This window comes from Cupressus sempervirens, chromosome 8, assembly GCF_028749045.1.
Source record: "Cupressus sempervirens isolate cs-2001-9-10 chromosome 8, ASM2874904v1, whole genome shotgun sequence".
Lineage (NCBI taxonomy): Eukaryota > Viridiplantae > Streptophyta > Pinopsida > Cupressales > Cupressaceae > Cupressus > Cupressus sempervirens.
The window spans coordinates 627,478,952-627,492,673 of record NC_143125.1 but is presented as its reverse complement, the minus strand read 5'-3'; the positions used below and the strand labels follow the sequence as shown (position 1 = coordinate 627,492,673).

General features: G+C 37.2%; 1 protein-coding gene across 2 annotated transcripts in view; it reads left to right on the top strand.

Moving 5' to 3' along the window:
* Nucleotides 1-7,023, top strand: part of LOC149544002 (P-loop containing nucleoside triphosphate hydrolases superfamily protein) — an 83,468-nt gene extending 76,445 nt beyond the window's left edge. For both annotated transcript variants that reach the window (XM_089798641.1, XM_089798642.1), the window contains exons 9-10: nucleotides 6,434-6,489; nucleotides 6,587-7,023. In XM_089798641.1, coding sequence (XP_089654767.1) covers nucleotides 6,434-6,489; nucleotides 6,587-6,704 — 174 coding nt within the window. In that variant the 3' untranslated portion in view covers nucleotides 6,705-7,023. The remainder of the gene's footprint in view (nucleotides 1-6,433; nucleotides 6,490-6,586) is intronic.
* Nucleotides 7,024-13,722: the final 6,699 nt, after the last annotated feature.

Sequence of the window (13,722 nt, the reverse complement as noted above, 5' to 3'; positions counted from 1 at the left end):
ATCAATGCACATTTTGTGTTTGCGCTTTTTAAATTTTTATTTTTTTAGGTAAGCTCTGCCTAGGGGGCATTACCCTTTGTATTACTGAAAACAGAAAAGATTAAATAGAATGTAGGAGCTATCTCTCCATTTACAAAACCAGTTACAAACAAGCTATGCTATCCATTTCAATGAAAGAGATACCCAATCCCCTTTTCAATAGAAAGCAGCCTTCTTGTTCCTTCTTCTGGGAATAGGTTATCATTAGCTTGACAAGAGGCCTCGAACTTGCTTATGTCATACTCCTTGGTGACACAAGTCTTAAACAGCTCCCAGGCCTTCTTCATCAGTTTCTTCTTACCTTCGGCTTCCAGACAAAATAGGCTCAACATACCTCCACCAGAGAGGCTGATGTCAATCAAATCCAGGGCAATAGTCACCTTGAAATAAATCTCTTCTGCAATCATTCTCCATATCATGCCATTTGCAGTCACCGGATGTCCCAATGCTTGGATAATGGGCTAAAAAAGATGAAACACCATCTTCCCATCGTGCACATGGCCTCCTGTCCAATAGTCAACACCCAACAAATCGGTCATGGTTGCCTTTTCTTGATCATTGGCATGCTTGAAAATCCTGGATACTTGTTCCCTTGGTGTCTCCACCAACACCACTTCCCGCATACACCTACAGCTGATACCCAAGACACTCGCCATCTGTGTGAGGCAAATGGATGAAGACGCTTCTCCTTAAAAAGAATTCCTGCCACGGATTCTGGACTGTATGGTTTGACAAAGGATGTACAAGGGTCACGTGACAATCTTCTGCAAAGCCGTTTGAACTGACTGATCTCTGCTATGAATTCTGAAAAAAGATTATCTCAATCTGAAAGTGGAAGAGAAAGGTCCTGAACTTGCGAGAAACTCCGCTTCCAGCAGGCGAAGCACCACCTTCTGTCATTATCCAATGCCTTTACTTGTGAATGATCGAATGTCCTCTGAAAGAATTTCCTTCAAATACAACGGCATATGATCACCGTACTCAAAGCCCAACACTTCATTGCAATCAATCCCCAAATTCGCCAGCAGGTCTGCCGCCTTATTACCTTCTTGGTAAACATGCTGAAGCTGAAATTTGCCCATTGACCTCAAATTTTCTGAGATTTTCGGGATCCAATCTACCAGTCTCCACAATTGGAAATCCCTCTTCACTACTCCCTTGATGACGCCCTTTGAATCTCCCTCAATGACCAAGTTGAATATTCTATTTGATGCACACCATCTAATACCAATTTCCAATGCAGGGATCTCTACAACATTGTTTGAAGTGATGCCAATGGGACTTGCAATTGCTTTAACCAACTACCCTTCTTCATTTCAAATGATTACACCAATCCCACTTCTACCCGGATTACCTCTACTAGCCCTGTCAAAATTCAATTTCAACCACCCCTATTGAGGAGGCTGCCAAGTAACCAAATTTCTGACCGCCTTCTTATCTCTCATGAGGTGATCCCCTCTGGATTTGAATTACCATAAAACTTCCATATCATGATCCCATTTAGATTGGTATCTATACTTCAGCCCTTGGGTCCTGATATTAACAACTTCTTCAATGGCATCTTTAGTCCTTTCCTGCAGAACTTCAACTCCCATCTCTTTCTCTTCAAAAATCCTACAATTTCTCTCCTTCTAGATATGCCATACTAGCATAGATGGACTTACTATCCAGAGAATTCCCCATTTGGAAAATCTCCTATCCAATGGTCATGATAACAGAAAATCTCTAAACAATTCATTCTTGACTGCATTCCAATTCAATCTACGTACTAACCACTCCCAACATTGCTGTGCAAAAGGACACCAAAGAAGGAGATGATCCACCATCTCATCTTTATTACACAAAATGCACCAGCTCGGTCCCTCAATACCAATGCTCTTCAAACGATTGCCTATGAGAATCCTGTCGTGAAGAGCAATCCATAGAGATGCTGCTGCTTTTGGAACCAGCCATTTTCCTCAACAAAGAATTGAAGGTCACTCAACATCTCTTGTTCTGAACCTCTGCAACTCATAACCGAGATTGACCTTATAATCCCTTGATTTAGATGCACTCCATAACAGTTGATCTTCAAGATCCGAAGGAATCACAATTCTAGTTGAAAGGAGATTAGACAATTTCCTCTAATACTCTGGGAAGCCTGATCCCATCGATTTCCAACTTACCAAAATTTTTTCTCTTGACTACTAAAATAATCAGCTACTTTGGCCCCCATCACTACTTCTGTTTTAGTCACCCAATTAATATCCTCGAAATAATTAATTAGCTGAGGATCTCCGTTCCAAGAATCGTGCCAAAACTTTGCTCTACCCGTCTCTAATTATCTAAGTAAGATGTTCAGTAATAAGATTTCTATTGATCCAAAGGAAGCTCCACCTGTGAAATCCTTTGTTTGCATTGGCCACTATAAATTTTTTGCTAGGGTTAGCAGAGCCCAAGTATTTAGCTGACATAACTTTACACAATGGTTTCTCCAAATATTTGTACACCTTTCATGCCAATTTAGCTCCCAAAGCACGATTCTGTAGTCCCATCTTTCTCATACCAATACCGCCATCTTTTTTGGATTTGCAGGCCATGACCCAACTTATGAGCAGGATCTTTTTCACTTCCTTTGATCCTTCCCACAAGAATTTTTTTAACAAACCATCAATGGATGTTGTTGCTTTGTTAGTCATTTGATAGATCGACATGTAGTATATAGGAATGGCTAATAGCATCGATTTGATCATTTGTATTCTACCTGCTTGAGATAACCACCGATTTTTCCACCCTAGAGACTTCTGCTGACATCTGTTTGATATATCCTCCCATATCTTGGGGTCAAACTTACTTACGAACAGAGGGACCCCCAAATATACAATGGGGAATTCACCTACTATGAATCTCAATACATTAATAATATTATTCTGCAAGCACTTGCTGGAATTGAGAAAATAAATTTTGGACTTCAACCTGTTCATGCATTGTCCTGAACCCCTTTCATAACTTTCCAACACCTCCCTGACAACCAACACTTCCCTAACCAAAGCCTGCCCAAACAGCACAGTATCATCAGCAAATTTTGAGTGTGAAATTGGTTTAGAAAAATTATGGATAAGACTCCCTTTCCACTGAGCCAAATTTGTTTGTTTACTAATGTTCCTGCCAAACACTTTTGTCATCAAAACAAAAAGGAATGGAGATAGAGGATCGTCTTGCCTCAAACCATTGGTTGCTTGAAAAAAACCACAAAGAACTTTTGACCAGAAACGAGAAGTGGACATAGGATAAACAGTGGATGATAAATCTAATCCACTCTTGGCAAAAGCTGAATCTGGAAAGAACTTCACATAGAAAGACCATCTTACTTTATCATATGCTTTATTAACATCTAATTTGACAATCATACTTGGTCTCTTGCCCGACTTCATAGAATTAATAACTTCCCCTGCCATTAGAATACCGTTTGAAATTTTGTGCCCAGGGATAAAACCATGTTGTTCAGCCGAAATATACCTGTCGAGCTTTGTCTTCAATCTATTATCCATAGCCTTAGAGATGATTTTGTAGACAGAATTGCAGAGGGAAATTGGCCTAAAATCCAACATTGACAAGCATTCCTGTTTCTTGGGAATCAGGACGATGACCGTATTATTGATCTCTCTCACAAATCTCCCTTTTCTCCTGAAATACTCCACTTTTAAAATGTCTTCCCCCATAAAACTCCAACATTTTTGAATTTTTTTTGAAGGAAAACCATCTGGGCTTGGTGTCTTATCCGGTAGATTGTCGAAGGCGACTTTTTTAACCTCCAAAATGGAAAAAGAACGCATCAAATCCAAATTGTCCTCTTCCGAAACCACTTTCAAAATCACATCAAGCAAATATTGAGGATCCGAAAAAATAGAGTCAACAGATTCCCCTAATAGAGATATAAAATGATCAATTGCTTTATTTTCTATAATGCCTTCATCCTCTAATTAAACTCCTTGGTCCTTTTGAATATGCTGATCCTATTGCTGGCTCTCCTCGATTTAACCAAAGCATGAAAGAACTTTGTATTGAGATTGCCAGCACAAATCCAATTATCTTTGGACTTAACCCTCCAAAACACCTCTCGATGTAGGATTTCTGCTAGATCATTCTTTAACCTTTTTTCCTATAGGAAATCTTCGTTAGACATACTGTCCACTATGACGTGGTTGTTAAGCACATCCATTTCTGCTTCAATCGTTATTTTCTCCACAAATATGTTTTTGAAGGAATCCTTATTCCATCTTCTAATAGTTTTTTTTAGCATTTTCAATCTTTTTGAGAAGCAATAACTCGGTGTCCCAATAAAAATATTACTCTCTTGCCACCAAGATTCCAAATTTGGCAAAAACTCCTTTTCTCTCCACCACATGATTTGAAATCTGAAGCTTCCTTTGCCCCTTTGAGGAGATTCTTTAATAGAAAGTTAAACTGGGAAATGGTCATACAGAGAGAATGGAAGAATACAAGAATCCATGTTAAAAGAAGATTCAACCCAAAAAGAACCAACTGGAAATCTATCTGATCTCTCCGAGATTTTGGTGAATTTCTTCCTACGGTTAGTCCATGTGAATTTACTGTTTGTTAGGACTACATCAAATAAATGATTTTGATGCACAAACATTCTAAAATCCTCCATGATTTGAGAAGACATCCTTAAACTCTCAGACTTATCCTCTTGATCTAGTAAGGCATTAAAAGTCCATGTGAATTTACTGTTTGTTAGGACTACATCAAATAAATGATTTTGATGCACAAACATTCTAAAATCCTCCATGATTTGAGAAGACATCCTTAAACTCTCAGACTTATCCTCTTGATCTAGTAAGGCATTAAAATCCCCTGCTATAATCACCTTGTTGCTATCAATCAAGGTGAGCCTCTCTGAAATCTCTCTCCAGACCTTAAGTTTGTCACCAGATTTTGTGGGGCCATAGACATTAAAAAAGGGGAAGTCCAAGTTATTCTTCGGACAAATTACTCTTCCAAAGATCCAATGGGAAGATCTTTCTAATTCTGAGACCTTTATGAGATTTGGATTCCACAATATACCCAAACCTCCCAAAGCCCCAACCGCTTCCTGAAAAAAACCTTCCCACTTATGACAAAACCGCAAGAAACTAAGAGCTTTATTAAAGATTGATTTTCCTATCCTGTAAGAAAACCAAATCCCCTTCCATTCTGTTTAACGCTTGTTTTACCAAGTGTTTCTTGTTAGGGGCCGATAATCCCTTGACATTCCATGTAGAGATTTTCATTTCTCACCAAGGGAGCATCCAACTCCCTTGGCTTTCCTTAAATAATCAAAAAAATTGTTGATCCCTTTCTCATTAGCCCTCTCTTCTCTTTTCTGCCTGTTAGATCTGCTTCCCCTACCACCTTTGGTTTTACCAAGAAGAACATTGGCCTGTTTCCTATTGTCGGAGGCAATTCAATTTCTACTTTCTGCTTCCAAATTCCGCTTCCTGATTTGAGATTGATAACTGACAGGATTCACTTGCCTGCTGCAATATTAATCCTTGCATAGAGATATGAATCATTATTGATGATTTCTTCATCCACTTCCATTGAACGTCCAATATGCTCCAAACACTCATCCCCCCCAATACTCAATAGGAAGATTATACAACCTGATCCAAATCGGTTCCTTGTATACTGCTGATGTGACCGGATCAAAATTCATTTGCCATGACTGCAAATATAAAAGGGAAGAGTCGAAGAACCAATTTTGTTTCTCTAGGATTTAATTTCTGATTGACTCTTTCCAAAAAACAACAATGAAGAAACCTTTTGGAATGAATTTCAGAACATTCTCTTCACACCAATACTTAGAGATCCATTCTCTGATTTGCAATCTGTTAAACCTCGCACCAATAAATCTACCAATAACTGCCATCTTCTTCCAAAGATCAATATTCAACTCAATCTCTTCAGAAACTTCAATGTCAATCAGATTCCCTGATTCCATCATCCAATTTGCTAATTCCTTCTGAGAAACACTTCTCCCCCCTCTGAATCCCTGATCTCGGCCTCCATTCCTACGCTGCTTAGGAAATTTTCTCCACCGCTGCATCTCTGGACCCCTGAAATACTTTGTGTCTGCACTCTTAGTGCATTAGAAACCATGCATAAATATGGAGTTGAATTTTTTCTCCTTCCAAGAATACATCTATACTGTAACAACCATCAGGAAGAATTTATGATAGGGGTAGTAACTGGAGGTAGATTTTTGAAGTATGGAAACCAAACCTTCTTACTCCACAAATTTGTTTTTTGAAAGAAAATTGGCATAAAACAACACAGATTTTGGGAATTGAGTAGGTGTCTTGTGGTTGGCTCTTGTTTTTGAGTGTCAACTGAGTGGTGAATTGTTTTTCAGATTGATGACTACAGTATGGTGAACTTCTTACCTCTTGATATAACAAAAGAAAACAGGTATGTTCCAGCTCTGATTGGTAACCATGTTATTGCAAACTATATAGGTCATTTTGAATACTAATGATTCTTTCTAAGCATATATGTAATTTTGCAGCATACAATACATCTTGTCCCATATTGACAATGCCATTCAGTTTGGAGAAGATGCTGATGTTAAGGTCAAGGATTTTGATCCCGATTTTAATGATGCAAATAATGGAGAGGATGATTGAGTGAGAGATATCTGGTGATGCTATTTATTTGCTTTTAATTTTTGATGGGATGTTTGACACTTGAACTTTGAAAATATCAGTTATGGCTTGTAAATACATATTTATGATCCAAATTAAACACATTTTGTACTAAATTTTGTAAACCCTATTTGATAGTAGTTCATATTTTCTTTTAAGATGAATTAGCTCTGATCTGAGAACACCAGTTTCGTCATGTCATTTTCCAAAAAAGACATCCACTGGAAGCCTTGCATATGTGATATCTATGAATGTTCTAACTTTTCTATATGAATTCTGGTTATCAGACCAAGCTTGCCAATCCATATTATCCTATCTTTCAGGATTTTCTTAATTATATTCTGAAAAATATGTTCAATCTAACTCTTGAATGTCTGATATATACAATTGTTTTAATTTTTGTATATGCACTCTACTTATTAAAGAACAAACTTATCCCTAATCCCTGTTGAGTAACAAGTCAACATTTTCCTCAACTTTTCTGGCTAATAAAGAACAAACTATGTCACTTGATTGTGCCATGGCAAGAGGAAAACATGATTTACTTGCAGTTTTGATAAGTTTGAAGGTTCCTAAACTACTTTGGATCAGGAAGTATAGCAGCATAATAAATATATCGTGAACCAACACATACAAATTCTTAGAATCTATATCTAGTGGAGGATTAATCATCCTCCAACATTATAGTGTCCACCCTCATTAATCTCTTTGCTAAGTCTGTTTTAGTTGTCCGTCTCCCACACTTGGCAAATTTATGAAATAAAAGGAGATGAGTGTGTGAGGCCAGCTTCACTCAAATCACTTAAGTGACTCCTGCTTTTCAGTCGTGTTGAGTGGGGCCTTTGGGTTTTCCCTTGTTGATGGGCAAATTAATGAGTTTAAGGCAGCATAATCTTCCAACAAAAGTGGTGTGCTCATCTTCTGGAAAAATAGCCTAAAATCTAGGCTTTTGCAGCTGTTTGATATTTTTTGGATTCCATCATCTATGTTTTAATGTTTCTTATACTGCAATAAGGTTACACTATTACCTGGATGAAACCCTTGGTAATTGGTGTACTTGGATGTCCACCTAAGCTTCAGCCATGGAGGAATACAAGGCATGGATGCTGAGACAAGTCATGCAACTCAAAAACTTAGTGTTTGGAAAGAAAGTGCAGGATAGATTTGGGGTAGCAGTGCTTGCATGGAATGATTGCAGGGGTTAGAGAGGTTTGAACTGTACATGAAGAACATCCAGCAAATACTCTGCAAATGGTAGCTGGCTGGGCTGTGTAACACCACCAAATTTCTTAGCATACTCTGAATAAGGAGATCTATATAGCAGAATCAACTCTTTGCAGCAATTGTTTCTGGAAACGGTTATGAATGAAATCAAAATTGAATCCCTGTGGACACACACGGCTCGTTTTTTCCAATGCTGAATCATTTTTGATAAAATTGAAATGATGATAGGCTATTCAGGTGATGACGTGGTGAATCCATGTTGATCCTAGATCGATTTCGATCCATTTGACTAGGAAAGTGACCAAAAAAAAAGAGAAAATCTAAAAAGAACAATCTTTTCACAGGTCCATTTCTGCGCCATTGTAGGGGAGGGGGACTTGTAGTCATGAGGGCTAACTTCGTCAACATGTAGTTTGGATGGAATATCGTAAGACCTTTTTTCATAGAAATGTAAAATAAACACTTACTACCTATAAACTCAAGGTTTGAAAGCATGACTCATCACACAACTCATTAAAATAGCACACCTAGTGAAATGTGTCCCAAAAATGACTTTTTAAAGATTTGAACATAATTAAATTAAAAAATCTCTAGTAATTGAATTAAAAAATATCATTTGTTATTAATAGAATATTGTATAACTATATGAAATATAATATATATGCAACTTAAATGGACCCAATAGTTATTAGTAATCATAAATATTTGTTATATGTAACACATTATTATATAAAATAATATAACTAATATAACTTATATCCAACATAAATAGACAATCTCATACATTTCATGGGAAAATACAAGACATTTATTGCATAAAATAAATTGTTAATATGAAATATTCTAATGCATATGTTTCTATTCTAATAGTTGTACACGAGAATAGGTATTTGTAGAAGACATTAATTTTTAAGTGACACATATAATAGATAGGTAAGATATTTTATTTGAGGCAAAAAGTTATTTATTTCACTTGTTAATGAATTTATTTATATGCTTTTAGTATAATATTCGTAAGTTTTTATGTGTTCAAATATTGCTCTAATTTTTATCAACATTTGATTTTTTTAAATTTACATGTGGATTATTTAATTATAGTATATAGTGAAAATGTATGGTAAGATTGAATAACATATTCATAAGACCCCGCACAAATATTGGATAATATATCCATTTGACATTTTTGTGTTGTTTTAAAACCTAAACGCAACTTCCAAATAGACTGTTGGTAGACATTGCTACATTCCAAACGGATTGTGCTTGCAAGTGGCTCCCAAACACGATAGTCTCAGATTTCTTGCTGCGATGAACGAACATTCTATACTTGTTTGCTTTGACTATTGTTTGTTGCGACAAGATGAGCGTGGATAGACTGAGTTGCCCACTGCATTTAAGTTAGTTTTTTAAAAAAAAATTCTACAAAGTTTAGAAATTGTTGCCTAGGTTTTACGCTCGTCAATTTGACAAAATTTCAGATTTATTCATCAGGAAGAGGTCAAAGTATGTTGACATCGAAGTTTTAAGGATCTTGCAATCAATGGTCTTTTTATATTAATGTTATCGACTTACCTCCAGCTTCGCTCAGCATTTCAAGTTTTTGAATTCTTGTACTTTGAGTCTCAAGATATCATTGGTTAAGGAAAGGTGTTAAATCACGTGTTTTAATCCACAATATTAACCTTTTATCTTTAAGAGGTTAAGGTTAGGAGTATAAAACATGTGTATTGATCCAAGATTGTTACCTCTTATCTCAAAAGAATTAAGCATAGCATCCCAAACATGCATATCGAACCCTGAACAACTTTAGCCTCCAAAAATAAAAAAATATTAAGAGTGGGGCTCAAAACACGTATTTTAAAGATTGTTATTAACCTTTTGACCTAGTTAATGGGATTTAAAAATTAAAAGATGAACCATCTCCAACTAGTTCGATTTTGATTTTGGTGCTCCAGCTAGCGACACGTGTGTCCCTCAATGACTAAAAGTAGGTGTGCCAGATAATGTAGGTGCAAACCTCTAATTAGCAAATATGTGAGTGCAGAATCACAAACAAAGAACACAAACCAATAAGCCATGGTAGATTGAAAGAATATGGAAGCATACACTTAGGCTACAACATATAACATGATTGAAGGAGATTGCGAGTCATTACTCCACGCGGTCAGAGGAAGTTCCAGTGAGAACGCCTTGTATCTTTTAATGCACACCCATATTGGATAGTTTCAAAGTGTTGGTGTAGGAGATTTAGGATCCTAAGGAGTATAAGCAATGACTTTGATCTTGTTTCTAGTCCGCGACGTTCCATGGCATTGGGAAGTTAGTAATCCACACCTGTAATAAGTTTGGCATTCCAAATGCATGGAAGTTGTCTTGAACAGTGACATAGCACAAGGACAAGACACATTGTTTGACAAAATGCCTCATGGATGTGATCAGATATAAGTCAGGAACCACGTGTATATGATTGGTCATAAGTTACACTACCAAATACCCACAGTACTCGTTTGCTCATCCCAATATGGGGTAGCCTTTTATCGAAAGCACTGGTGATAAGAATGAGTTGGATGACCAGACAAGGAGGTGACCGAAGTCTTGTTAACCGAGATGTATAGTAATGAGACCAATACAACCGATTGGCATAGAATCAGTTGCACCCACACAAGTTGTCCCAATATTCTTAGCTCGTGCCATGAAAAAAAACCATTCTTTGCATCCATTTGAGTATAATGGTGATCTATTTTGCAATTAGAAATGCTTTGATGGATGATTTGCAACCATAACTCGTGCAAAACGGTTGAAGAAGCTTTGTCCTTCTCAGGCACACCTCTCAAAGCATAATGGAGGATAGCCTCCGTTAGACGTTATAGCTTTGACTTCCCTCATTTTGAATGTGGAATCACTGATAGCATAGTTTGTTGCTTCAAATGTTACCTCAAGGGTTTTGTTCAAAAACCCTAATTCTTGGGCTAAGATGTTTTTTTGATTTCAAATTCTTGGTGAGTTTTTTGAGAGCTCAATTAGGTTGTCATATTTTTCTGGGTGTCTCAATTTTTGATCCAAAAAATGCAAAAATCGACAACATATTCTTTCTGGGTTTTTCAAAGTCTCTTTTGGGATCCCCTTCAATCTTTCAAGGTCTTCTATGTTTTGCTTCGAAGTACATGCCTTCATAATTTTTTATGCTTTTCTATTGAAAAATGAGCTATGACACCTTTGACTAATATTCTACTCGAGGGAAATTCAAAATTTAATGGTCGGAATTATAGCACATGGAAGCAATAGCTTCTAACAATCTTTGAATATCAGAATACCGATCAAATTGTTCTTGGTGTTACAATGCGTTTGACTGCAACTAATACTGATAAGGATACATGAGATCTCAATATTTGGGAGGCGGTGATGCTTCTCAAATTATCTATAGCTAATGATCAACTCCCTTAGATTCCATCTGGCAAAACAATTGCCAATATATGGGAGCATTTGAAGAAACTTCATGAGACATCAGACAAAAGCAAATTTTTTTTTCTCAAGAACACAATATTTTCTATTGTCATGGATGAGCGAAAATCATTCCAAGAACACCTAAATAGGATTTAGGAAATCCGTAATCAATTGCTTGACATTGGACGCAAGATGGAGGAAGAGGACATTGTGGTCATAACTCTCAAAAGTTTTCCCAAGTCATACAAGCATTTTATCGACACTCTCAACATCACTTCTACTGGTGTTGATATAAAGTTCACATATCTTTGCACATTTCTGCTTTAGCAAGATCGGTGGAAATAACAGTTTGGTAGCAATTTCAACTCTCCCTCCATAGAGCAAGCCTTTGTTGCAAAATCCTTTTAGAACGATAAAGACAAGTCTCAATAGTCTTCTTAGCAAAAGTCCTCTACTCCATCTTTAAAAGACTCAAAAGAAGAACATTTATTGCAACTATTGCCACAATTTTGGTCACATGAAGGTTGATGTCGAAAACACTTAGCTATCCAATCTAAGCAATCTGGTTCGTAGCCCAAAGTGAATAGTGCAAAGGCCACTAAGAAAATGGAATTTGTCGTTTAAGCTTTCATGGCCGAAAGACCTATAGATCATGTGAAGTCGTCTGCTTGATATATTGATTCAGGTGCCTCTCATCATTTGACCCACCATAGAGACTGGTTCACTAACTACCAACCTTATTCAGATTTTGTTATTTTTGGTGGCAAAGAAGAGCACACAGTTTTTGACAAAGACAACATCCAAATTCAGTCTACTGCGAGGAATTTCATTTTTCTCGATGTGTACTACATTCCAGGGATGAAACTAAATCTACTCTTATCAGTCAATTGTTGTGACACTCTTCACAGTTGGATGTCACCTTTAGTTCACATTAGTGTATCATCATTGATAGGATGACTCAATCTATTGTTGCAGTGGGTCTTGAGGATCATGGTCTTTTCATACTTACTGATTTTGGTGATTCTTAGGACTTAGCTATGCTTGCTTGGTGCTATTCTCTCAGCACACTTTGGCATTAGCGGTATGGGCACTTAAATGTGCATTATCTCTGTCAGCTTGCTCAGGAAGAGCTTGTCCTGGGTTTGCCAAAGATTTAGTCTCAACAACTTGGAGTTTGTGATGCATGCTAGGCTAGGAAGCAACATTGCACACCTTTCACTAGTGGCAATTCAAGGCGAGTTTCTTAGGTACTTCAACTTGTTCATGCCGATATCTGTGGCCCTATGGCCACTCCTATTCTTGGGTCTAGATATTTTCTGTTGTTTGTTGATGATTTTAGTAGAAAAATGTGGCTATACTTTCTTAAAAAGAAATCAAATTCATTTATTGTATTTCAAAAGTTTAAATCTTTAGTTGAAAAAGAGTATGGGAAATCTATTATTACCCTTAGGTCAAACAATGGGGGGGGTGGGATTTTGTTCTAATGAATTCTCTAGCTTCTTCGATACTCATGACATCAAATGCCAGTTAACCACACCTTGCACACAACAACAAAATAGTGTAGTTGAATGTTAGAATAGAACAATCACCGACATGGCTCGCTCCATGCTCGAACACAGACATGTTATAAAGAAGTCCTATACAGAAGCAATTAACATTGTGGTTTATATTTTGAACCGGTCACCCACAATGGCGGTCAAAGGTAAGACTCTGGAAGAAGCCTAGGTAGGTCGCAAGCCTAGAATTAGTCACCTGATAGTTTTTGGCTCCCTTGCTTTTGTTTGGATCCCTGATGTGTCCCGCACCAAGTTGGATGCCAAGAGTTAGAAACTCATGCTTGTTAGATACATTAGTATTCACAAAGCCTAACACTTGATTGACACTTAGATATCTTGTCTCCTGTAGAGTCGTGATGTATTCTTTTATGAGTAGCAAGGACCATTCATGCTTGTTTCTCTTATTCTTGGTCCACCAGACTAGCCTATGAAGGCTCATAATTTGGGAGTTAGACTTTTCATTAGGTCCACTTGATGCGAGGGCTTCAATAGATCTTGCAGCTCTAGTTATACTAGTGATCCCTATACAAACACCTTCAACTTCTCTTACATGATCACCCAAATTTGTAGATACTTTACCTGACTTTGATCCAGATTCTTCTAATGAGGAACCTGATCACAGACCATCTCATGGTACTAATGTTGGTTATTCTCCTCTTAGGCCTAAGTGGTGGGCTAAGACACTTGTTGATCTTTGTGATGATGAGCTCATTGATGGGAGAACTTCTCGAAAAAAGAGCAAACCAATAGAGTCTATTAACTTTACTCTCATGGCCAAC